Source organism: Apus apus, chromosome 7, assembly GCF_020740795.1.
Source record: "Apus apus isolate bApuApu2 chromosome 7, bApuApu2.pri.cur, whole genome shotgun sequence".
Lineage (NCBI taxonomy): Eukaryota > Metazoa > Chordata > Aves > Apodiformes > Apodidae > Apus > Apus apus.
This window is the reverse complement of record NC_067288.1, coordinates 7,205,365-7,227,535: the sequence shown is the minus strand read 5'-3', so window position 1 is coordinate 7,227,535 and position 22,171 is coordinate 7,205,365. Positions and strand designations below refer to the sequence as shown.

The window sequence follows — 22,171 nt, the reverse complement described above, 5'->3', positions numbered from 1 at the left end:
TGCATCTAAGTGTTTTGTTTAACATCTACAGCTCAAAGCTGGGAATATGAGACCTTGCTCCCAATTTGGCTGTCCAGCTTCTGGGGGCACTAATGGCTTTAATTGCCCCAACCAGTCCCACCTGTCCCCTCAGCCCAGGGCTACATTTAAGCCCAGCCCAGGTCCCACTTCCTCCTCTGAGAGGTGTTAGAGGTGTGCCTGGCTCTGGCTCCTGAATGGACTCTGGACCTGCATTGCAATCCTATCTCTTGCTGTTCTGGGTTTATGCAGCAAATGGCTCCTGCGTTTCCATATGTGAGTGCAATAACTGAAAGCTGGAAGTCTGCTCAAAACCAACTGAGCCTCCCTTGGGAGCTTGGCTTAGCTGTTTACTGGTTTGTAATGGAAACAGAAGGAAACACACCCTAAAATTTCAGAGGATGAGATGCTAGGGACTCCAAGATGTACCCAAGCAGGTGCCAGACCTGCTGGAACGGGGGCTTGTCCCTTCCTACTGCCCAGCTTTGGGGTGCTGCCCACCTTGTGCCTCATAGAGGAGAGAAGGAAACAATGGCAGCAGCAGCAGAGGATGGAGGTAGGTGACTCCTTCCCCAGCTGCTATCATTTTGCCCTGTCCTTTGCCTCCTTCAGGGGAAGGCTCTGTTACTAGTGTGGAGATGCCTTGCCCCGGTTTGGGATAGCCCAGAATCCACTTGCCCCACTGGTCTAGTGGAAGGTGTTCCTGCCCATGTTGGGTCCCTTCCAACCCAAACCATTGTCTGATTCTCTGATGTCCCAGGAGCTGAAGTGCAGCTCCCCACCCTCCTGCAGACTGCAGCCTTGCAAGCTGGGCAGGTCTGCTTGGCTGTGCCAACTGCCCTTGGGGCCAGAGAGTGTTTGCTAGGAGGGGTGTCACCAGGGGATGCAAAGTACCAGGTCAGTACCTACCATCTCAGTAGCTACTGCAAAGCTCCTGCCAAGTTGAGGTACTGTTTGCAGGGTGCTATGGGGACATGGAGGGGAGCAGGTGGCAGTGAGAGGTGCTGCAGCTTGCACAGCTGCCAGGCTTGGCAGTGGGGCTGGGGGACCACATGGGAAAACTCTACAGCCTTGTGCTTGGCTGCAGAGCCATTGGGAGCACTGTTGGGTTTTTTTGTCATTAGTCTTCGGTAATAAAGTCAGGATTGCGAATCCTGGGGGAGCTCAGATCTGTGGGATCAGGTGGTGTGTGTGAATGCTGTCCAGCTGGCACCCGTGTTCCCCTTCCAGCTGCGGCCCTGGAAAGCAGCCAGCCTCTCTATGCACACCTGGCTGCCTGGAGGAACCTGGAGCTTGGTCCTGTGAGACCCCACGGAGGAACTGGATCTGTCCCCTAAAGACTTTTACCTACTTTACCTCTTTCAGTCCTGGGTGGGCAAATCCCCTGGTCCTTTGGTTCTGCTATAGCTTGGTGACTGACACTATAATCTCTTCCACAGCCCTAGGGTGGGTGTTTCATGAATGCACAGAGCAAGCTGGGGAAACTGAGGTCCAAAATGGGTGATGAGGCTTCATGTGAGAGGATCATAAGGAAACCATGGCTTGTGTTGGGGTTGCAGTTGTGCATTTTAAGCAGAGACTTATCTGAAACACTGAAAAAGAGAACATATACCATTAAGCAGAAACAAGGGTTACACAGAAATAGCTTGTATTTTCCCCAGACCTTTGTCGAATGAGAAATATTTGGTTTGTTCATTTCAAGGCTTTGGAGTGCTACAAAAATATTTCCATAAGAAACTACCCAGACCTTCCTTTTCTTCCCACGACAGCTTAATTTCTTTAAGAGCCCTTCTGGGAGAGCTTTTTGGAGCTCCAAGTACGCTCTGAGGACCAGATTGTCTTGTGTACACAATGGCTGGTTGTCTCCAAGAGAGCTCTAGGTTTGTGCCTTGCAGCTGCCCCCTCAAAAGCCACGTGGAATCTCCCATTACACCAATTTTATCCTGGGCTCTGCTATTTCAAGACTTTGTTATCCTTTCTAACAACTTGCCTTTTATAGAAGGCAGCCTCACTGCTTTGCAGTTTCCTGGTTCCCACTGGAACTTTTTAAAACTTAGAATCATATTTAACAACATTGGGTTTTTGGTAGAGGGATCACTGTAATTGTTGCCCAGGCAAGTATTTGGCAATTCATCTGAGCGCTCTTTGCAGATTTTTAACCATGTGTTCTAAAAATATGGTTAAAATGTCTTTTTTTTTTTTTTCCCCAGTGCCTTGGGACAGTCACGCAAAAGCATGTCCCCTAAGGAATGAACCTCGTGTGAGCTTCTTCACAGCAAAGGCTAATGCAAGTAACTCACCAGGCTTTTTCATGATGGTATTTGCCTTCTCTCATAAAGCTTGATCACGTCCTGTCCCTGGGGGTCTTTTTCTTCTCACATGGTCATGATTAATTTTCATACATCTAAGATGCTTTCCTCAAGTATTCTGTGCCCCTTCACCTGTAACTTTCCAGAGCTTGTATTCTTTTTTACTCTTATTTGTATGCAATTTTCACTTATTTTAAGGTTTTTCTACTTCAGGCGTTTGTTTCTGCTCCCCTGTATAAGGACATCACCTTTTTTAAAGCCATATCCCTTTGATACTAAAGTTCCTGCTTTTGCTCTCACAGGACAGTCTGGTCAGTAATTATGACTCTGTGGCCCCTCATCTGTTACCTTTGAACTAAACCCTGCTTATGGTTCAGGAGTCATTCAGGTGGGGTCACACAATCCCACTGCCTCCACCAGTGAGGTCCAGCCCGATGATTAAAGCACTGGTGTAGAAGGAAGGAGATGGGGGATCCCGGCTCCCCCTGCTTGCTGCATCCAAGTCACTGACACAGGAGCCATGGGTGAGGTCAAAGAGGAGAAAACCCTGGAAAGCAGCATTACCCAGAGCACTGGGACTCCAGCCAGCTGGGAATTTGGGAGTCACGTAAGTCCTGCATCCCAGCTGTGGAGCTGCCAAGTTCCTCGACCTCGAGCACAAGGTCTGAGAACAGCCAGGGCCGCAGCAGGGACACAGCACTGCTCCTCACATCTGCTCTGTGCCAGCACCAGGGACCTGCTCCTCTTCCAGCACCTGGGCAGTGTGGGGCAGGCTCTGAGACATGCAGGGGGCTGGCCTCATCTCCTGCACATGCAGACCACCCTTGGGAACAGGGCTGAGCTCTGGTTCACTCATGTCCATAAGGAAAGCCCAGAGGTGACAGGCATGTTCAAGTAACCACAAGTATTTGCATGGTAGTTTTGCTACTATAGGTACCAAAGTGGATTTGAACAGCAGCATCCCTGTAGCAGCCTCTCTGCGCCCAGAGCAGATTAGCAAGGACTAGGCACATGCTGGTGTTTGCAGAGACCTACTGCGGGCGGAGCCAGTGCCCCAGGCACACCAGCAAGGGCTGCTGAGCTTCCAGGAGCCCTGCTATCCAAGTGGTGCCACCATGTGTTCTGCAGGCTCAGCACAGGCAGCTGCGTGCTGTCTCTACTTTCCTGTGTCTGTCCTAAAGCGTGGCCACTTGGCCGTGTGCGTTCTTTGAAGTGTCACCAAAAGACAATCTGAGAACTGATGTGGTTGGGTTGGCAACGTGCAGGAGGCAAACACAATTTTAAGACAAAGTTGACACAAACAGACCAGTCATAGGATTTTATTCAAGGCCTGAATTCCCTGGCTTATACCATTTGCACTTTGATTTCCATGCTGGTTCCAGGCAGCAGAGCACATTGTTTGTCCTTACCCACCAGCCAGCACCTGCATTTTTTTATCACTTCACAGAATCAGCAGCCATGCAAAGAAGTGCACCTCTACCTGCACATTGGCCATGCAAGCACCCCACTTCTTGCCCACACATGCATTCATCCTTGGCCCAGAAGAGCATCTGAACTCAAGAGCATGTGAGCTGAATCAAGCTCTTTCCTGCCCTTCCCTTTTGCTCTATGTGCCCTGCTGTGGCACTGCCTTTCCCAGCTTGTGGATGGTCCCATTCTCCAGCACCTCCACCTTCCCCTCAGCTGGCTGCAGCACACTGGCCACCATAGCCCTGGCCACTGATTCCACAGGCACAGAGTAAGCGGTGGGGAAGACCCGAGCCACAACGCCCAGAAACTGCTGGGCCACCCACTCGCCGGGGCGCGACTCCTGGCGCTTGCACAGCAGCACCCTGCAGAGCGAGGAGGTAAGGTGGGTCAGGCTGAAACCATCCCTTGGAGAAGAGCTAGAGACTGGCTTCTCCAGCTGTGCTGGGACCTCAGCCCAGCTTGCTAAACCCACATGGGGCCCATGGGGCTTTAGCAGGTCTTGAAATGTGACTGAGCTGAGACCTGGAACACTACACTCCTTTCCTTACAGGGCTGCCAAAACCAGGATGCCAGTTCTCCTGGGCAGTAAGAACATAGTACAGCCAAGAGGATACAAGTGAGTACCTCCCCCTGCATAAGGTCAAGGTCCATGCAGAGATAAGCTTTGACCTAGGTCCCTCAACCTCCACTTTCAATCCAAGCCTCTTCTCCCGGCATGGCATGTGACACTAGCATTGGGATGGGATGTGGGAAACTGCAGTGCTTGCTCCCAGCAGCACAGAGTGGCAGAATTTTCTCTCAGGAGCTTCACTTGCAGCTGGTGGCCTTCCTCACTTCCCTTCCCAACCCTCCCCTTATGCCTCCTTTCCCTCGTTCTCCACCTCCCACAGCCTGCTGCCCTGACAACCCAAACCCTGTGCCCTCCCTCCACTGCTACTCACGCTGGCCGGAGAATGGTACAGCGATCAAAACCAACAGCCTGGACCAGGTTCTCCACTTCTCCCTGTCAGAGCAGTCGGGCAGGATGAAAGGAGACAAAAGTGACTGCGGGCACTGCCCTGCCACTCCATGAATTGGCAGAAGAGGGCTGCTGAGCTGCGGGGAGTAGGGCACTAGTGCCAGTGCAAAGCTGGTACAGGGCGGGCACCACCTGGGCAGCGAGCAGCTCTTCAGGAGAAGGTAGCTTAGGGAGTGTCCACGGTGGACCCCTTGACCATTAGCCAGCAGCGCACCCTTGCAACCATCGTGCTAACTGCAACTGGATGTTCCTGAGCATCTGGACAGGCTGCAGCCTGACGGTTCCAGCACAAGACACTGTCAGACAGCAGTACGTCCACCACATGTTGGGGACTGCAGCACACAACATACGAGGAAGAAAAGTTTTGCAACAGGTATGGTGCCACCCAGGGAGCCTATGAGCTCTCTACCCTTGCAAAGTTCATGTCTCACTTGGACACAGCCCTGAGTCTCCCCATCCTGCTGTAAAGCCATCCCAGCTTGGGGTTGGGGAGCCAGGGTTGGGCTGGAGACCCCAGCAGTTCTTTCTGTGGTCTGAAGAGGTACGTGCTGCACGCAGCTGTTGTGCTGCTTCAGACAAAGCCAGACGTGCCTGTCCCACCATCCCCCTTCCCTTGTCCCCCTGTCCCGCAGCACCAGGAGGACCCCTAGAGCCATTAGCACCTCTCAAGACCTTCTGAGCATCCCAGCATTTTGTGACTCCTGCACGAGCATAGGGAGCCCATCCCAAACGCCCCCTCACCTTCACGCGGAAGTAGAGGAAGTGGCTGTGAGGGTCAGCCCCTCGGGAGGACTGCAGGACAAAGTGTTTGCAGCCCCCTGCCCGCGCCAGCTCTGCTGCCTGCGCCACGTAGTCCCGGTCCACACGGACGAAGCCGTCCTGCAGAAAAGAGGGTCAGCGCGGCGGGGAGCGGGCAGGCAGGACCCCCGCTCCCCCATCCCGGCTGCTCCCACTCACCGCACCGGCCTTAGCCCTGGTGGTGCCCAGGCAGCAGAAGCCGACGTCGTGACCCTGGAAGGCAGCAGCGTGCTCGCTCAGCCGCTCGAAGTCCACCACCTTCTGCTCCTGCCGCGAGACCGAGGGTCGGTCAGCCCGCCCGCCCCTCCGGGCCGCCCCCCCGGGCCGCCCCCCGCCCCGCGCACCACGGCCGCCTCCGTCTCCTCGCCCAGGTCCAGCCGGCGCCGCCCGATCAGCGTCACCCGCGCGAAGAGCCGCCGGGCCAGCAGCTCCCGCAGCAGCGCCCGGCCCGTCTCCCCCGAGGCGCCCAGCACGAAGCAGGCCCGGCCGCCGCCGCTGCCCGGTGCTGCCATGTTAGAGGGGGCGGCGGCCGCGCTGGAGGCGGGGCGGGCAGGGCTGCGGGGCGGGCAGGGCTGCGGGGCGGGCAGGGCTGCGCTGCCGCCGCTGACTTCCGCCTGCCCGGGCCACCCCCGGGAGAGCCGGGCTCTTCCCGGCAACGCCCGGGAGACGGGCACAAGCTGCACGTTGCGGTTGAGACACAAGAAAAGGCTTTTCAGAGGGGGTTGCCTGGGGAGCCTGCGGGATCTCTGTCCCCACCGAGCGGGGAGGGTTGCGCCGGGTGACCCCCTGAAGGGCAGGGAAGGACGCTTGTTCGTGTCCCCCCTCTTGTCCCGGTGTTGCCCCTCTTGACCCTTCCTCGGTGTCCTTGCAGTAGCAGAGCGCGCGGCTGAAGAGGGGTCCCTGGGAAGGTCTGTGTGCCTCCCTTCTGATGGGGAGGGGATGTGTCTCGGGAGGGATGCTCAGAGGGGTCTGTAACCTGCCGGGCGGCTTCTCCCAAAAACCCCCATAGCTCAGTGCACTGCCGACCGAGGTGCCCTGCAGCCCTGTCCCCCGGGAAGGAGGTGATTCACCCCCCCACAGGTATCAGCTCCGGACCGGCCACAGCCGTGTGGCTCACACCCCAGCGGTGATGGCATCCCTGCCCACGGGGAGTTGTGACTACGAAGCAGCTGCCTGTGCCCGAGGGGATGGAGCCCACTTGCCGAGGGACCCTTTCTGGGCAGGTCCAGCACGCCCACCCTCTGTTCCAGAGTCCTGCCTAGTCATTGTCCCTCTGATGGGAACGATGTCAATCATCACCTGGGGTACCAGGTCCCACCAGAAGCCAACCCAGGACACAGCTCTGAAGCAGCAGGGGCACCCAGGGGTTCTGTGCAGCCATTCTCACAGGCACAGTCAATGAGCCCCACAGCACCCCGATCCCGTTTGTCCTGATTCCTGGAGAGGGAGGTGCAGAGGCTTGAATGGCTGCTTTTGAGATCAGCCAGGTGATTTTCCAGCCTAGCGTGTCCTCTGAGTGTTGTCTTTGGCCGAGGGCTGAGGATGAATCCCTGGTGCACGTGCCATGTGCGAGGCAGGACACGCGTCACGACCATCAGCGGGTTAATGGCCGGCATCCCGCTCCACCTGTCAGTGCGCCCCTGGCACCCGAGCCACGCACCCCGCTGCAGCAGGCAAAGCCAGGTGAGTGCAGGAGGAGGAGGCTAGGAGGTGCTGAGGCTTGGGATAGTGGAACAGGTGCTTGAGAGTGGGAGGGGAACCCACGGTGTGACAGCATGAGGTATTGGCAGCAACAAGTACGGGGCAGGCGGTATGCTCTAGTGGGCCATGGGGTGGTGGGGATTCCTCTCGGGAGGGGTGGACCAGGATGCATGGGTGCCATGTGGCACTCCCACTGCTCATGGTCCGCTTCTCCACAGCAAGGCTCGCTGGGGCCGGCCAGGCGCTGAGGTGCCTGCTCTCCCGGCGGCATGGAGGCGCGGTGCCGGCACAGCGAGGCGTTCGACTGCACGCCCCAGCCGGCAGCCTGCTGCCCTGACTGGATGGCGAGGCTCCCCGACGCCCTGCCTCTCTCCCACCTCTCCATCCCTGGCACCCACGACTCCCTCAGCCTGTTTGGCGGCCAGCGCCTGCGGTGCCAGAGCTGGGGCCTGGAGGCTCAGCTGGCAGCCGGCATCCGCTTCCTGGACGTGCGCTGCAAGCTGTCACGGGGCGAGCTCCACGTCTACCACCTCTGCACCTACCAGCGGGCCAGCCTGCGGGGGGTCCTGCGCCGCACCCTGCGCTTTCTCCGTGCCCACCCTGGCGAGGCGGTACTCATGCGCATCAAGGAGGAGCTGCCCATCTTCTCCCGGCCCGGCTTTGCCGCCCGGCTGCACCGCTGCTTGCTGGAGGAGGGACGGGGCCGAGTGTGGTGCCGGGAGGAGGTGCCGACCCTGGGCCAGGTGCGGGGGAAGATCGTGGTGCTGGAGGCACTGGCTCGCGAGGTGCTGGGCATCCCCTATGAGCAGCTGAGCATCAGCGATGCTTGGAATGTGCTTTCGCTGGAGCGCAAGTGGGCCCGGGTGCGGCGGCACCTGGAAAGGGCAGCCAGCGGGGACCCCACCACCATGCACCTCACCTTCTGCTCCGGCAACGGGCTCTTCACCTGCCCCGAGGAGGTGGCCCGCTTCGTGAACCCCCGCTGCTGCCAGCACCTGCGGCGCCGCAGAGGGCAGCCCGTGCGCTGGGGAGTGGTGATCATGGACTTCCCCGGGGCAGGGCTCCTCCGGCTCATCACGGAGAGCAACGCCCCGCGGGCCAGCAGACACAGCACAGCAGCCCCCAGCAGCCCCATGGCACCCCCCCGGCACCCCCGCGGCAGAGGGGACAGGCGCCGCAGCCGGCACAGCTCAGCTCGCTGCCCACGCCGCTGTCCATCAGGACAGACGCTGCTCCCTGTCCCATGCCTCTGCCGAGGGATGTCAGCACCCACGGAGCAAAAAACGTGTTTCTAGCTCTTGCTGGGCACCGAGAAGCCTTCGTGTGACAATGTTGTGACAGCGCTGGAGGTGGCAGTGGAGCTGGGCAGCCCTGGGAGCTGCCCCCTGCGTGCTGTTCTCCTTCGAAGAGCCAGGTATGGTTCCAGCACAGGGTTGGGGCAGCCAAGTCCAAAGCAGAGCAGCAGGGATGGGATGGGATGGAGAGATAAGATCCAGCCTCGCTATCTCTTGGGCCAGTGAGTCCATCCAAAAATGCCTCTCTGCAAAAGTGTCCTTTTCCTTTCAATGGTAAATATAAATGAAAAGAAGCTAGGAAAGCACTCCCTGTGTTTCCTTGCCATTTCCTAGCAGTAAAGTGCACAAAAGACCTTTTGCTTTTGCTGCTCAGCTGTGAAAGAGCCTGTACTCCTCTGCCCATGGCTGAAGCCCAGTTAAACTGGGGTTTATAACCATCTTGCTCTTAAAGCAGAGCTGAGAGAATTCAGAGGAGGAGGAATTCATTTCAAAGGTGACAACTAATGCTTAGGAATATTCTGCCCCTTGTTATTTTAGCTTTTTTTCTTTTTTCTTGCAGGGGCTTGCCCCCAGAATCAGGACTGTTAGAGAGAGGCAACTTCAGCAGGCACTGCTGACCCTGTGCAAGGAGGACTGGATGGCCACAGCAGTGGCAATTCCGATGGGGCTGCCCTGTCCCTGGGGTCACACAGCCAGGAGACACTGCTCAGGGCAGAGCCTGGTGCTTTGCAGCAGTGTTGGCAGCATGGACGGGGCAGTTCATAGATCCACAAAAGCAAAGTGGTTGAGCTGTTTAAAAAAACTTAAAACACATGTTGTGCCAGTGCCTGCCCTACCTGGAGAAATTTAATCTGCAATTTAAGTAGGCTGGCAAAGCAAAGGACACAGTAGCTCCTTGGAGCAGAAAGATAATTAAAATCCCAGGGGAGGAAGCATCAATCAACTGGCTGTGCTGAAGTGAGGAGGCGAGAAAGAGAAGAGGAAATCTCAGCCCCAGCCTGCCAAAAGGTGAAGAACTTCCTCAAGGATGCTTCTGTCTTGGGGTAAAACAAAGCTGGGCTCAGTGCTCGCAGGAGGGGATGCCACAGGATTTCCTGGCAGGAGGAAGGGACATTGTTTGCTCCTTGGGGGCTGGCCCCAGGCAGTGGAGGCATTGACAGCTGATGGGAGCAGGCCACCAGCACCCCAAATGTCACCCTGGCTGGAAACATGCCTCTTGGTGCTGAGTATGTTCATCTGCTGGCCTTGAGTGGGCTGGGGCAGCTCTGCCAGGGGAGCAGGGGAGGGCTGAGCCCATGCTACAAAGAGCTATATGGGAGGGGAGCAGGCAGTAGCGTGCAGGGGGTGATGGCCATGGGAAAACATCTCTTGCCTCGCTTTGTGAGGTAGGAGAAGACTGATATCTCTGCATTAAACCAGACGTAACAAACGCACAGGTGACATTTGGGGTGCTGGTGGCCTGCTCCCATCAGCTGTCAATGCCTCCACTGCCTGGGGCTGTTATCCCATGCTGAGCCAGCCTGATGGCTGTGGGCATTGCCCTTGCTCTGGGAACGTCCGTGCTGTAGAGGGATGGCCAGGCAGGTCAGTGGCCCCAGCTCTCCAGGGAAGCACAGTGCCATGGCAAGCTGGGCAGGTTCCCTGGAATGGCTTTGTGGGCTGGGAGGTTTTGTTCTTGCTTAGAGCAAGGGCTGCCTGCATGGCTGTGGGGCCATAGATGCAGCACATCCCTGGAGCTGCCCCCAGCACCCTGTACCCATCCTGTGCCCCAGCTCATTGGTAGGGCAGAGGTGGTGCCTGGGATTCCCCGGGTGGGCAGAGCCGCATGTTTACTCTCTGGCACATAAGCTGTGAGATAACTCCGGTGTTATCTACGCCCCCGGCATCCTGTTTGGCAAGTCCTTATCTGTGTCATGCACATGTTGCTGCTGCCACGTGCCAGGGGGCTGGTAGGCAGCGTGGGAAGGGGCAGCCAGCTGGCAGTGGTGCCCAGCAAAAAGGCCCTCCATCACTGGTGAAGCAGAAAGCTGTCCTGCAGCTGACATGAAAGAAACATCTTTGAGAGGGACCCTTTGGGGTGGGCAGGAGTGATTTGCCCAAAACTACCGCTACAACCTGTACAGGGGCTGCCCCAGCATCATGGGGTTGCTGCAGGGTGCCAAGGCACCTAGGCTCCTAGAAGCATCCCTGTCCTGGCCCCAGCTGATCCTTGCAACCACCTCACTCCCTCCAAGCCAGGGCACACTCAGATAACACATCTTCCTGTGGCCAAACACTTTCAAATCGTGAGAAAGTTTTTATTAAGCTCTGCTTTCCTCCGGGACCATGGGTGGAGGGTCTGGCTGCCCAGGCTGCAAGCCAGGCGTCATGCTGGGAGGTGTGCCCAAAGGCACCCTGCAGCTCAGGGGCACACTTTGGGTCTAACACCTGCTGGGGACCTGCAGTGGGGGGAAACCATCCCCAGCTCATGCTCAAGAGGTGACTCTGAAGCTTCTGCTCGCCAGGGTGTTGCAAGACCTGGGATGAGCTGCCCCAGGAGCGCGGCTGCACCCCAGCGGGGTGTGGGTCCTCACCAGCATCACCCCACGTTCCTGAAGGGGTACCATCAGGTGCCTCCTCACTCTGGTGGGCTGCTGAGCCCTCACCATCAGCGGGTATGTGTGTGTGTGTGTCCCCAGGAAGGTGCCCGCTGTATCGCCGGTGGCAGCCGAGCCCGGCGGGCTGTGTCAGGGTGACTCTGTTCCTCTGTGGTTTGCCGGGGGATGTTGCACAAGGAGGGGGACAGGCTGCTCTGCCGTGGGGTGGGAGCCTCTGCCCAAAACAACACAAGTGTGCCTCTGCACGGGGGGGGGGGGGGGGGGGGGGGCGGTGGGGGGGGGGGGGTGGTGGTAGTGTAGTGGTGATGGGGGTGGCCCTTGCACCCCCTGCCCCCAGGGTCTCGCTCCACCAACTCCTGAGCACTCCCAGGGGACACAGAGTGGGGTGCAGCCTGTGTTTATGCCTGGGGCAATAACTCTCTGCAGAGGCTAAGCCCTGCCTGGAACATCTCCACCAGTGCTCACTTCCCCATGCAGCACACACAGCCCCTGTACTGTGGGACCTGGGTGCTCCCAGGGCGGTCGGGTCGGGGTACTCACGCAGGCACCGCACCCTGCCCTGCCCATCGCTCCCCGCCCGCCGCACGGCCCAGCCCGCCAGGAGGGAGCGGGGGGGTTGCCCAACCCCGCCGCCGAAACAGCACCTTGGGCAGTGGTTTTGAGGTGGGAGTGAGGCACCCGTGGCCCTTACCCATAGATACAGCCTGTGGCAGGTCTCTCGGGAGAAAGCATTGCCTCTGGCTGTGGCCAAGGACTGGCTCACAGCAAAGGAGGCATTTTTCCATTCCAGATCGCTGCAGGGCTCAAAGGGACTGTGAGGAGGTGACACATGTGCCTGCCTTTGTACCTGCTTCCTTGAACCCCTGCTGAGAAAAGCCCTGGCTCGCAGCTTGTGCTGTGCCCTCAGAGGGGTGTCCAGGGGAGCAGGAAGCACTATGCTGCTTCCTTGGACATCCCTGCACTGCTCAGCCCATAAGGCAGGGATGGGCCCTTCCTTGGTAAGTGGGGCAGCAGGAACCCAGCAGGGAGCATGTGCCCTGCAGCACCCTGAATCCTTCTCGGGCAACCAGCCTTGGAAACCACTTGAGATGAGAAAGGGCTCCTGGTGATTAGCCAACTCCCAGCAGAGCTGCAGAGCTGATTTGGGTTTTCTCTCCCTCCAACCCCATGTGCCTTTTTCTACTATCTGCAAAGCAGCCCTCAGTACCCGTCCTGCCATGCAGCACCCCCTCTCTAAAGCCAGGTACTTGTGGGCCCCCACAAACAGCTTTAAACTTGGCCACATTCTGCCCTTTGCAGCATCAGCCTGTGTCGCACCACCTTGCTTCTGTTTTTAAAACAATACTAGAAACTATTTTTAGTTACAAAAATAGAGGTAGGAATATTTTTTTCTACTGCCCTACCATGTCAGGGCTCAGCAGAAGTGAAACTGGCAGGGGCACCTCCTGCTCCCCTTGGGGCTGTGTACCTGCAAACACCTCTCTGACTCCCAGTGGGTCTCTCACCCCATGGCAGAGCCAGCTCCCACTCTCAGTGACCCTCAAGTGTTTGGAGATGCTCTTCTGCCCCAGCAGCTGCCCTTCCTCCTCTCTGCCCTCCTGGCTGCTCCTTCCTTTGCCGTAATTGCACACCCTCTGCCCAGGAGGTGCTAGAAAGTGAGCACTACTGGATTACTGGACATAAAGCCACAGCAATTCCATAAAAATAGACAACTGCAGTAAGACATTTTGCAGGGAAGATAACCAGAGACAGGAACTAAGTCTCATTTACATTGGCTGAGTATAAAGTCATTGTAGCGGGTTACAGCTTTTGTGGGATGGGTTCCTCCTTTTGTCTAGCATGAGTCCCAGTGGAGCAGCATCCATTTCTCTGGAACTGGAAAATGCATGTGACCTGCATGGCTCTCGCCATGGCTTTTGCTGGAAGTGATCAGAGTAATTTCAGCAGAAAACCCTGCCAAGGCAATTTTAATTAGAATCATAAGAGGGTAAGGAAAGATTTCTGATGATTCAGGAATGGTTCAAGGGAAGGTGGACACAATGAGACATGTTCCTGAAGCATCGATGGAAGTTCATAGAGGATATTAATAAATCAGGGGAAGTTCCTCTGGCATGTTCTTGGACCTTTCTCATAAAGACTTAAAGGCAAAGGCAGAAAAATACATTGTGTAATAACTGTTTATAAACTGTATATAAAGAGTCATAGTCAGAGAAAAAGCTCTGAGTGAGTGAGGAGAGCATCAGGCAGAGGAGCTGGGAGGCTGCAAGCCACACTCCCACTCAGCCAGTGCAGGAACTCATCACACCTTGTCCCTCTCCCATCCTTCTACGGACAGTGTGGGCACCACAACATGGACATGGTGGGTCAGAGACGTCTCGGAGCCCTAGGCACCAAGGGCTGGGGCTGGACCCTTCTGCACCTTCTGGGGGGTTCTGGCAGACTCGGCTGATTGTGGGTTGGGTCACAGGCCAGTGTGGGGATGCACTCAGCTTCCATCCCATGGGGCAAGTGAGGAGCGGAGTCCCACCAGGGCCATGGCAGAGGCTGCTGCCCCTTGTTCCCCTCTGCCCCTGGGCTGGGAGCAGGATCTCTGGGCGTGGGAGAGCCCTGTGGTGGGGAGGCGGAGGCATGGGGCAGGATGCGGGCTCACAGCAGGACTAGGGTGGGAGGGGAAGAGGCCAGGGGCAGGGAGCTCTGTGCACTCGAGGAAGTGTGAGCACTGCTGCCCACTGAGGGCCAGACGTGCCTGGTGCTGCCGGCGGCTAGGCAAGTTGTGTCAGCGGTGCTGGCATGGTAGGTCCTGCTCCTTTCCTTGGGGGTGGGTTGGATCTGCCTGGAAAAGGGGGATAGGGGAAGGCAGGGCTGCAGGCAGGAGCTGCCAGGAACCAGTGCCACTACTGGGGACCCATGGGATGGACCCGGGCTGCCCAGGGAGAACCTGCCGTGGGCAGAGAGGCCATGCCATGTGCAGAGGGTGCTGCCAGCTCTGGGTGGGGGAGAAGGGTGGGGGCCATAGGGCAGGAGCTCCCCTGGAGTGAACTTTATTGCTGGCACAGCCTCTCCCACTGCCCAGCTGTGCTGCAGGCACAGCCTCCCTGAAGTGCCTCACTTGAGGGGCCCCTTCTGTAGCAGGGCTGTACCTGGCCAGAGGCACTGTGTGTGCCCATGTGGGAGCTGAGACAAGGAATTTGCTGCCAGGAGCACCTGGCAGCAGTGGGGGGTGCATGGCAGGGTGTGTGAGCCCCCACGGGATGTGCATGCTCACACCTCTCTCCCTGGCATGCAGGGCACTGCTGCAGGACTGCGGTCTGCTGGGAGGACGAGTGCTCTGGCCTCTCATGGCATCTGCTACCTGGGCATTGCTGCCATTGCATGGGGTAAGCCATCTGCTGCCACCTCGATAAGCTGAGCATGACCCTGCTGCTGAGGACTCTGCAGGTCCAGGAAACTGGAGAGGGACAGCAGTGATACTTTGGGGGCTCATCAGGGACACCCCCAGGCTGGATTCTTCTGAGCTGGGAGGGGGCTGTGTCTGCCCAGGCCAGTTCCCTCCAGCCAGACTTATCACAGGACTCTGTTCCCTCAGGCAGGGTCAGACCACACATGGGATCCCCACAGGGTGTTTGTTTCCCCAAACCCAGCATGGCATTTGGTGAACTGTACCGTGAACTGCAGCAACAGCTGTACCGCCATGCTGCGGAGCTGGGTGCAGACATAGCCACAGGACCCACAGGTGTAAGGGCTGGGGGCACAGCTGGGGCAGCACAACACAGAGTTAGAATTGCTAATTGACATAAGGAGAAGAAATCAGAGTAGAAACTAATCTGGTTTTGCTGCCTGTAGGATGTTTCCTTCACACACTGGCACCGCACAGAGCAAAACCTGCTGGTGCCTGCTCTGTCCCTAGAGATCCTTCATGAGCTGGGTTATTTTCCAAAGGACCTTTTGTGATTGAGCTAAGGAGCAGAGGCAAATGCAGAAGTGTGAGGAGGAGGCTGAGATTTAGCTCTGAGTGGAAAACAAAAATGCAAAGACTGAGCACCACCTTGGGGGGAAGCACCAGAGGCTGCCAAGGGGTAGGCAAACAGCATCCACCTGGGGGCTGAGCTCCAGGTGGGGCAGGGAGAGGTAACATAAGGCTGAGGGGATGGAATAGGGATGAGCTGTACTGCAGAGAGGGTATTACTGCTGGAGGAATGAAGTTGGTCAGCTTGTGGAGGATGAGTATGTAATGGATCGGCTCCCTTGGTCCTTCTTGGTTTGGGGATAGGGTGTGTGAGGGTAGCAGGGTGGCTGTCCTGAGCCATGCTGGGGAGATAGCAAGGGCTGGGTGGTGGGTGGTGGCAGCTGAGCATGGGGCAGGCTTCCAGGAGTTACCCTGAGCTTCTGCTCTGCAGCCCTAAACTCCCATGGGATGAAGAAGGTTATTGGTAAAGGTCATGTTTTCTTCAGCTTCAGTTTTGTTGAACAAAGTGGATAGTTTGCTCTTTCACCAGGAAAAACATACAAGTTTTGGGAAATTTGCTTACAAAAATATGTAATTATTGGCCAAAATAAAGACCTAATTAGACTTGGGAAGCCCTAGATTTGCATCTAATCTGTGTGACCATCATGTCATACATTCTGCTGAGCCACAGGGTGCCCCAGGCTGGTTGCTTTGAGCAAATTTTAATCCTCATCTCACTTTCTGCACCGAGGGAGATATGATTGCCATCTCACTTTCTGCATTTATGGAGGTACCTGCTTCTGGGGAGGAAGGGAGAAAGCTTTTTTTGTGGCTCAAACCATTGCATTGTTGTGGCTCAAGCCATGAAGTTGTGGTGTGAGATGCTGTAAATACAAGCAGGGTTTCAACAGAGTGCCCTTTACTTCTGGGTGTGGTTTCCAGTTAATCTCTGCTCTTGCCTTGTTTGGTGAGCATGACTAGGATGTAAACTTGGCTTTTGCAAGATGTTATTTTGCAATACTGAGTTTTACAAGACTCTTCAGACTATCTGTGGCTTGGATGAACAGTTCAGGATCCAAAGGCTTTTGGGGTAGAGGAGTACTAGTTGTTCTGCCTTGCTCCAAGCTAACTTGCATGTAGAAGTGTAAAGCAGAAAACCCTGAAGTAGCACACTTCTGTGCTTGAGGAAGGAATTGTGTTTTAAGGAACCATCTTGATGTTTGGTTTCCCCCTTTGGGAAGGCTTTGTGGGCAGGGGAGCAGGGCTGCAGCACGCTTTGTGCTTGAGGAGGGGTTGGCATCACTGTTTGGGGCTCTTCTGCCACCTGTGATCAGCCTGCCCTGTCCTATGCTGGTCTCTGTCTTAGCTTTCACCCCACCCTCCCAAACTTTCCTGAGCCCTGTGCCTTCCCCCTCGGTCCCACCTCAGCTCCTTCTGCCACGCCTGATCCACCCAGGTCTCTGTGAGCCCTGTTCTCACCCACACTTGTCCCTTCATTTTGTTCCCTCACCCAGCTGGTTGCTGGCACCTCTTGGCCCAGATGACAGCCCTAACTCACCCTCATCTCCCAAAGGACCCCATCCTCAACTCGGTGCACATCCTTTCTGTAGTGATCTCAGACCACATCCTCTCCGGCAGGTGCCGTGACGCGATTGGAGGTGGGTGCCTGGATGTACCACTATAGCGACCAAGGAGACTACACATGGGAGCAGGCCAGGAACTACTGCCAGACATTCTTCACCGACCTGGTGGCAATCCAGAACAAGCGGGAGATCGAGTACCTCAACGAGAGCCTGCCTTTCCACGGGCGCTACTACTGGATTGGCATCCGCAAGCTGGGCGGCACCTGGACCTGGGTGGGCACCAGGAAGGCGCTGACAAAGGAGGCGGAGAACTGGGCAACCGGGGAGCCCAACAACCGCCGCTCCAACCAGGACTGTGTGGAGATCTACATCAAGCGGCAGCAGGAGTCTGGCAAGTGGAACGATGAGCCCTGCAACCGCAGGAAAAAGGCACTGTGCTACCAGGGTGAGTGTGGGGGCCACGGCGTGGGACAGGATCAGGAGGGCTGGGCACCTCGGCAGGCTGGCCAGCGGCCCCTCATCACCATCCTCTGTGTGTGCAGCCTCCTGCCAGCCCTTTTCATGCAGCCAGCGTGGGGAGTGTGTGGAGACCATCGGGAGCTACCGCTGCGAGTGCTACCCTGGCTTTCACGGCCCCGAGTGTGTGGACGGTGAGCATCCCCATCCATTCCCATCCCACTGCTGGAGAGCCTGAGCCCCGACGGCAAAGCAGGCAAGATTTTTATGCTCCTAACGTGCTGGTGGCGCTGTGACTCTCCCAGTTCTGCAGTGTGCTGAGCTCAAGCCCAGGGGAGCGCCAATGAACTGCAGCCATCCCTTCGGAGACTTCAGCTACAATTCCACCTGCACGTTTGAGTGCCGGGAGGGGTTTGAGCGGCAAGGGACAGGCACACTGCGGTGCCTGCCTTCCCAACAGTGGTCAGCAGAGCCCCCCACCTGCACAGGTAAGGCCTGCCAGGGGCTGGGGGTCTCGGGCATGTGGCACTGATGCTTTGGAGGGCCAGTCCTGCTTGCCCAACATAGCTCAGGCAGGCAAGGGGCTGGGCTTGCTGTGGCCCTGCCCTTTGGGGAAGCAGCTCCTGGTGCTGCATGCAAGGAACAGTCTCCTGATGATGTTGCAACGGGCAGAGCAGCTGTGAGCTCAGAATAACGGCCCTGCTCTCCGCGGCTCTCCCCATGCTCTTACTCCCTGTCCTGGACTGCACTCAGGTGTCAGTACTCACCGCATGCAGGGGCAGAACAGTGTTTTGGCACCTCTGTCACCCTGGTGGCATCATCTGCTTCTCCCTAAGCCCACCCTGATCCACCTTTGGAGGGTGCTCAGAATCTCGGGGGTTTCTCAGAGGAGAGCAAAGGGAGGCTGCTGCCCCACAGCTGGGGAAAGGGTATCTCCTGGCAGGGCTGGGCTACTGCAAGGTGGGCAAGGACTGGTGAGATGAGGTTAGATATAAGCTGGGTGGAACAGAGCATAGCAGGAAGCCACAAAGGAGAGAAAGCTGCCTCATTTTAACCTCATCCATCCTGTCTCTGAAACCTGATTTCTTGTTGCAGCCATCACCTGCCCAGTGCTCAGTGCTCCAGACCAGGGAGAGCTGAACTGCTCCCACCTCCATGGGGATTTTGCCTTTGGCTCCACATGTTCCTTCTCCTGCCAGATGGGGTTTGTGCTGAAAGGGCTGGGGAGCCGTGAGTGCACAGCCACAGGGACCTGGACTGGGGATGCCCCATACTGTGAAGGTAGAGCTGCTGCTAGAGCTCAGGGTGTCACTGGCCATGATGTGACACTAGGATGTTCCCCGGGCTCCTTGTCCCAACAGTTTAGTCTCCTAGTTCACAGGCTCCTGCCTGAAGTTTGCCTCTTCACCCTGCAGCAATCACTTGCCCAGTGCTCAGCGCTCCAGACCAAGGAGAGCTGAACTGCTCCCACCTCCATGGGGACTTTGCCTTCGGCTCCACATGTTCCTTCTCCTGCCAGACGGGGTTTGTGCTGATAGGGCCACAGAGTCGTGAGTGCACAGCCACAGGGACCTGGACTGGGGATGCTGCAGAATGTAAAGGTAGAGCTGCTGCTCAAGGTGTCTCAGGTCTTGGGTTGGCCCTGGGATGTTCCCTGCCCCCTTGCTCCTAACAGCATTTAGCCTTGCAGTCCCCAGGCTCCTGCTTGAAGTATATCTATATTTCTGCAGCCATCACTTGCCCAGTGCTCACTGCTCCAGACCAGGGAGAGCTGAACTGCTCCCACCTCCATGCAGACTTTGCCTTTGGCTCCACGTGTTCCTTCTCCTGCCAGATGGGGTTTGTGCTGATGGGGCCACAGAGTCGTGAGTGCACAGCCACAGGGACCTGGACTGAGGAGTCCCCATACTGTGAAGGTAGAGCTGCTGCTAGAGCTCAGGGTGTTTCTGGCCATGATGTGACACTAGGATGTTCCCCTGGCTCCTTGTCCCAACAGTTTAGTCTCCTAGTTCACAGGCTCCTGCCTGAAGTTTGCCTCTTCACCCTGCAGCAATCACTTGCCCAGTGCTCAGTGCTCCAGACCAAGGAGAGCTGAACTGCTCCCACCTCCATGGGGACTTTGCCTTCGGCTCCACATGTTCCTTCTCCTGCCAGATGGGGTTTGTGCTGATAGGGCCACAGAGTCGTGAGTGCACAGCCACAGGGACCTGGACTGGGGATGCTGCACAGTGTAAAGGTAGAGCTGCTGCTCAAGATGTCTCAGGTCTTGGGTTGGCCCTGGGATGTTCCTGGGTGTCTTGATCCTCTTGTCCCGCCAACTTAGTCTCCTAGTTCACAGGCTCCTGCTTGAAGTGTATCTATATTTCTGCAGCCATTACCTGCCCAGTGCTTAGTGCTCCAGACCAAGGAGAGCTGAACTGCTCCCACCTCCATGGGGACTTTGCCTTTGGCTCCACATGTTCCTTCTCCTGCCAGACGGGGTTTGTGCTGATGGGGCCACGGAGCCGTGAGTGCACAGCCACAGGGACCTGGACTGGGAATGCCTCACACTGTGAAGGTAGAGCTGCTGCTCAAGGTGTCTCAGGTCTCGGGTTGACCTTGGGATGCTGTTAGGTGTCTTGATCCTCTTTTCCCAGCAGTTTTGCCCTGTGGTTCCCAGGCACCTTCCTGAAGTGTATCTCTGTCCCTGCAGCTGTCACCTGCCCAATGCTTGCTGCACCTGACCGAGGAGAGCTGAACTGCTCCCACCTCCATGGGGACTTTGCCTTTGGCTCCACATGTTCCTTCTCCTGCCAGATGGGGTTTGTGCTGATGGGGCCACAGAGCCGTGAGTGCACAGCCACAGGGACCTGGACTGGGAATGCCTCACACTGTGAAGGTAGAGCTGCTGCTAGAGCTCAGCATGTCATAGGTCTGGAGGTGAAATTAGGATGTTCCCTGGCCTCTTGGTCCCAACAGACTCCTGTCTGAAGAGTGCCCCTCTACCCTTGCAGCTGTCAAATGCTCAGCACTGGCCACCCCTGAGATGGGCCAGGCTGCCTGCTTCCACCTCCACGGGGACTTTGCCTTCGGCTCCACATGCACCTTCTCCTGCCAGACAGGGTTTGTGCTGTTGGGGACAGAGACACGTGAATGCACAGCCACAGGGACCTGGACTGGGGATGCCCCACAATGCAAAGGTAGATCTTATGTTCACAGGTGTGTGTGGAAGTGCTCTGCATAGCAGCCTGCATTCCCCAGCATCCGTTTCCCCTTAACACTCCCAGTCCATGGCAGCTCATCCACCTGTCCCCATCACACCGCCATTGTCCTTGTCCTGTTGATGCTACTTCTGTGCTTTATCTCCAGCCATCAGCTGCCCAGTGCTGGACCCCCCTAGCAAAGGCCAGCTGAACTGCTCTCACGTGCACGGGAACTTCAGGTACAACTCTGTGTGCACCTTTTCCTGCGAGGAGGGGTTTGTTCGGATGGGAGCAGAGGTGCTGCAGTGTGCGGCCACGGGGAACTGGACCAGGCAACCCCCTGTCTGTGCAGGTATGGTGGGACCCCCAGCTTCTCTAGCACTGGGGAGGGTCCAGCTTTCTGCAGCACATCTCAAATGTGCTGGGGGTCACCCCACTAACTTGGGTGCTGTGAAGTCCTTCTGACATCTTTCTAAGCTGCGGGTCTGTGATCTGTTTCAGAGGACAGTGCCCCCTTCCTGAAGCAAGTCCTGGCTTACAGCAGCGGCACGGCCCTGGCCGTGGCGGGCATCGTGCTCTCGGGGTCGCTCATTGCCCTCCTCGCCAAGCGGCTCAGCAGCAGAGGTACAGACACGCCTCCCGCCTGTCCCGCTGGCGCTTTGATCGGGCTCTCGGACCAGGTGGTTGCAGGGTCCCAGGGGAGGGTGGGTCAGAAGAGTTTAGCAGAGCGACGGCCTCAATCCTCGTGTCCTATTTGCCGTCAGTCACGTTGGTCCAGCAGTACCCTTGACATCCTTGGTATTCTGTCCAGCTAAAAGTGTCCGCAGCTGAGTTTTGGAGGACAGAGCCAAAAAACCCAGCTTCATTGTGAAGGGGAAGAGAAGGCAAATGCTTCGGCTCCCCCTCCCTGCTCCATTCCGTGCTTGTCACACTGTTCCATTTCAAATGTTGCTGCTGCAGTTAAGTCCTTCACTAAAAATATCTGGTTATTTCTTTTCTGTCTGCGGTCCCTGCTTGACACCGTCATCAGAGGAGAAGAAGCAGCTCCTGAACCCCACCAGGTGAGAGCCTGCTCTGCAGGAGGGTTGCTGTCACAGCTCTGTGGTCACCCCGTGTCACCCACATCTGCCTGTGCGGTTTCCATACACAGTCGGAGCCTCTTTGGGGCAGCGCTACCCTCTGCCCTTCCCGCTCCCTCGTCCCCCCCAGGGTGACACCCTCGTGTCTGTTTTCCAGCGACCTGGGATCCCCGGGCGTCTTCACCAACGCAGCCTATGATGCCAACCTGTGAGCGCGGCCCGGGGCTGGCGGGACCCCGCGCTCTCGCTGAGAGTCACGCGTGGAAAGCTCACCTGGACACCCGCCCTCGGGGCCGGGGGCACCGCTTGGGCCCCGCGTCCTGCTGTGCCGCACCGAGCCGGGAACACCAGTTCCGCCTGCTCCGCGCTTCCAGCCCGGCCCTCGCCAAACCCCCCCGGCGGGCCCTGCCGAGCAGCCCGGGGCCGCGCATCCCCCCCCCGGGGCCGCGCATCCCCCCCCCGGGGCCGCGCATCCCCCCCCCGGGGCCGCGCATCCCCCCCCGGGGCCGCGCATCGTCCCCGGGACCGGCTCCTTCCCCGCGCGGAGCTGCCTCCCGCTCCCGGGCGCGGGGCTGGCGGCAGCGGGGCCTCAATAAACGCCCGTGTCTAACGAGCCGCCTGTGTCTGCCTGGGGCGGGAACCGGGCTGGGAGGGAACCGGGATCGCTCCCTGGGCTCTGAGCGCGAAGCCCGAGCGCCGGCAGGGGACGCTGTGATTTG

At 57.6% G+C, this 22,171-nt stretch overlaps 3 protein-coding genes across 7 annotated transcripts; 2 read left to right on the top strand and 1 right to left on the bottom strand.

The window, feature by feature from the left end:
* Positions 1 to 3,630: 3,630 nt before the first annotated feature.
* HTATIP2 (HIV-1 Tat interactive protein 2) lies at positions 3,631 to 6,138 on the bottom strand. Of its 2 annotated transcripts, none has more exons than XM_051625454.1 (5): positions 5,958 to 6,138; positions 5,773 to 5,880; positions 5,557 to 5,694; positions 4,739 to 4,800; positions 3,631 to 4,159 (listed from the first exon to the last, which is right to left on the bottom strand). In XM_051625454.1, the coding sequence occupies exons 1-5, from the start codon at positions 6,123 to 6,125 to the stop codon at positions 3,934 to 3,936; spliced, it is 702 nt and encodes a 233-aa protein (XP_051481414.1). In that variant the 5' UTR covers positions 6,126 to 6,138; the 3' UTR covers positions 3,631 to 3,933. The 2 variants fall into 2 exon arrangements, with proteins under 2 accessions (XP_051481414.1, XP_051481415.1); XM_051625455.1 differs by having other exon boundaries at positions 5,773 to 5,874.
* A 1,076-nt stretch (positions 6,139 to 7,214) lies between these two features.
* LOC127387295 (1-phosphatidylinositol phosphodiesterase-like) lies at positions 7,215 to 8,845 on the top strand. Its single transcript, XM_051625453.1, is given in 3 exon segments — positions 7,215 to 7,296; positions 7,533 to 8,484; positions 8,487 to 8,845. Coding segments are annotated over 2 exon segments (1,056 nt in total). The 5' UTR covers positions 7,215 to 7,296; positions 7,533 to 7,583; the 3' UTR covers positions 8,642 to 8,845.
* A 450-nt stretch (positions 8,846 to 9,295) lies between these two features.
* Positions 9,296 to 21,884, top strand: LOC127387294 (P-selectin-like). Of its 4 annotated transcripts, none has more exons than XM_051625449.1 (16): positions 9,296 to 9,617; positions 14,493 to 14,583; positions 16,791 to 17,180; positions 17,278 to 17,385; positions 17,497 to 17,679; positions 18,287 to 18,472; positions 18,607 to 18,792; positions 18,922 to 19,107; positions 19,242 to 19,427; positions 19,563 to 19,748; positions 19,884 to 20,069; positions 20,185 to 20,370; positions 20,540 to 20,725; positions 20,875 to 20,997; positions 21,404 to 21,434; positions 21,610 to 21,884. In XM_051625449.1, exons 3-16 carry the CDS (start codon positions 16,823 to 16,825, stop codon positions 21,662 to 21,664), a joined length of 2,346 nt encoding a protein of 781 aa, XP_051481409.1. In that variant the 5' UTR covers positions 9,296 to 9,617; positions 14,493 to 14,583; positions 16,791 to 16,822; the 3' UTR covers positions 21,665 to 21,884. The 4 variants fall into 4 exon arrangements, with proteins under 4 accessions (XP_051481409.1, XP_051481408.1, XP_051481411.1 ...); XM_051625448.1 differs by lacking the exon at positions 9,296 to 9,617 and adding an exon at positions 13,913 to 13,999; XM_051625451.1 differs by lacking the exons at positions 9,296 to 9,617; positions 19,884 to 20,069 and adding an exon at positions 13,913 to 13,999.
* Positions 21,885 to 22,171: the final 287 nt, after the last annotated feature.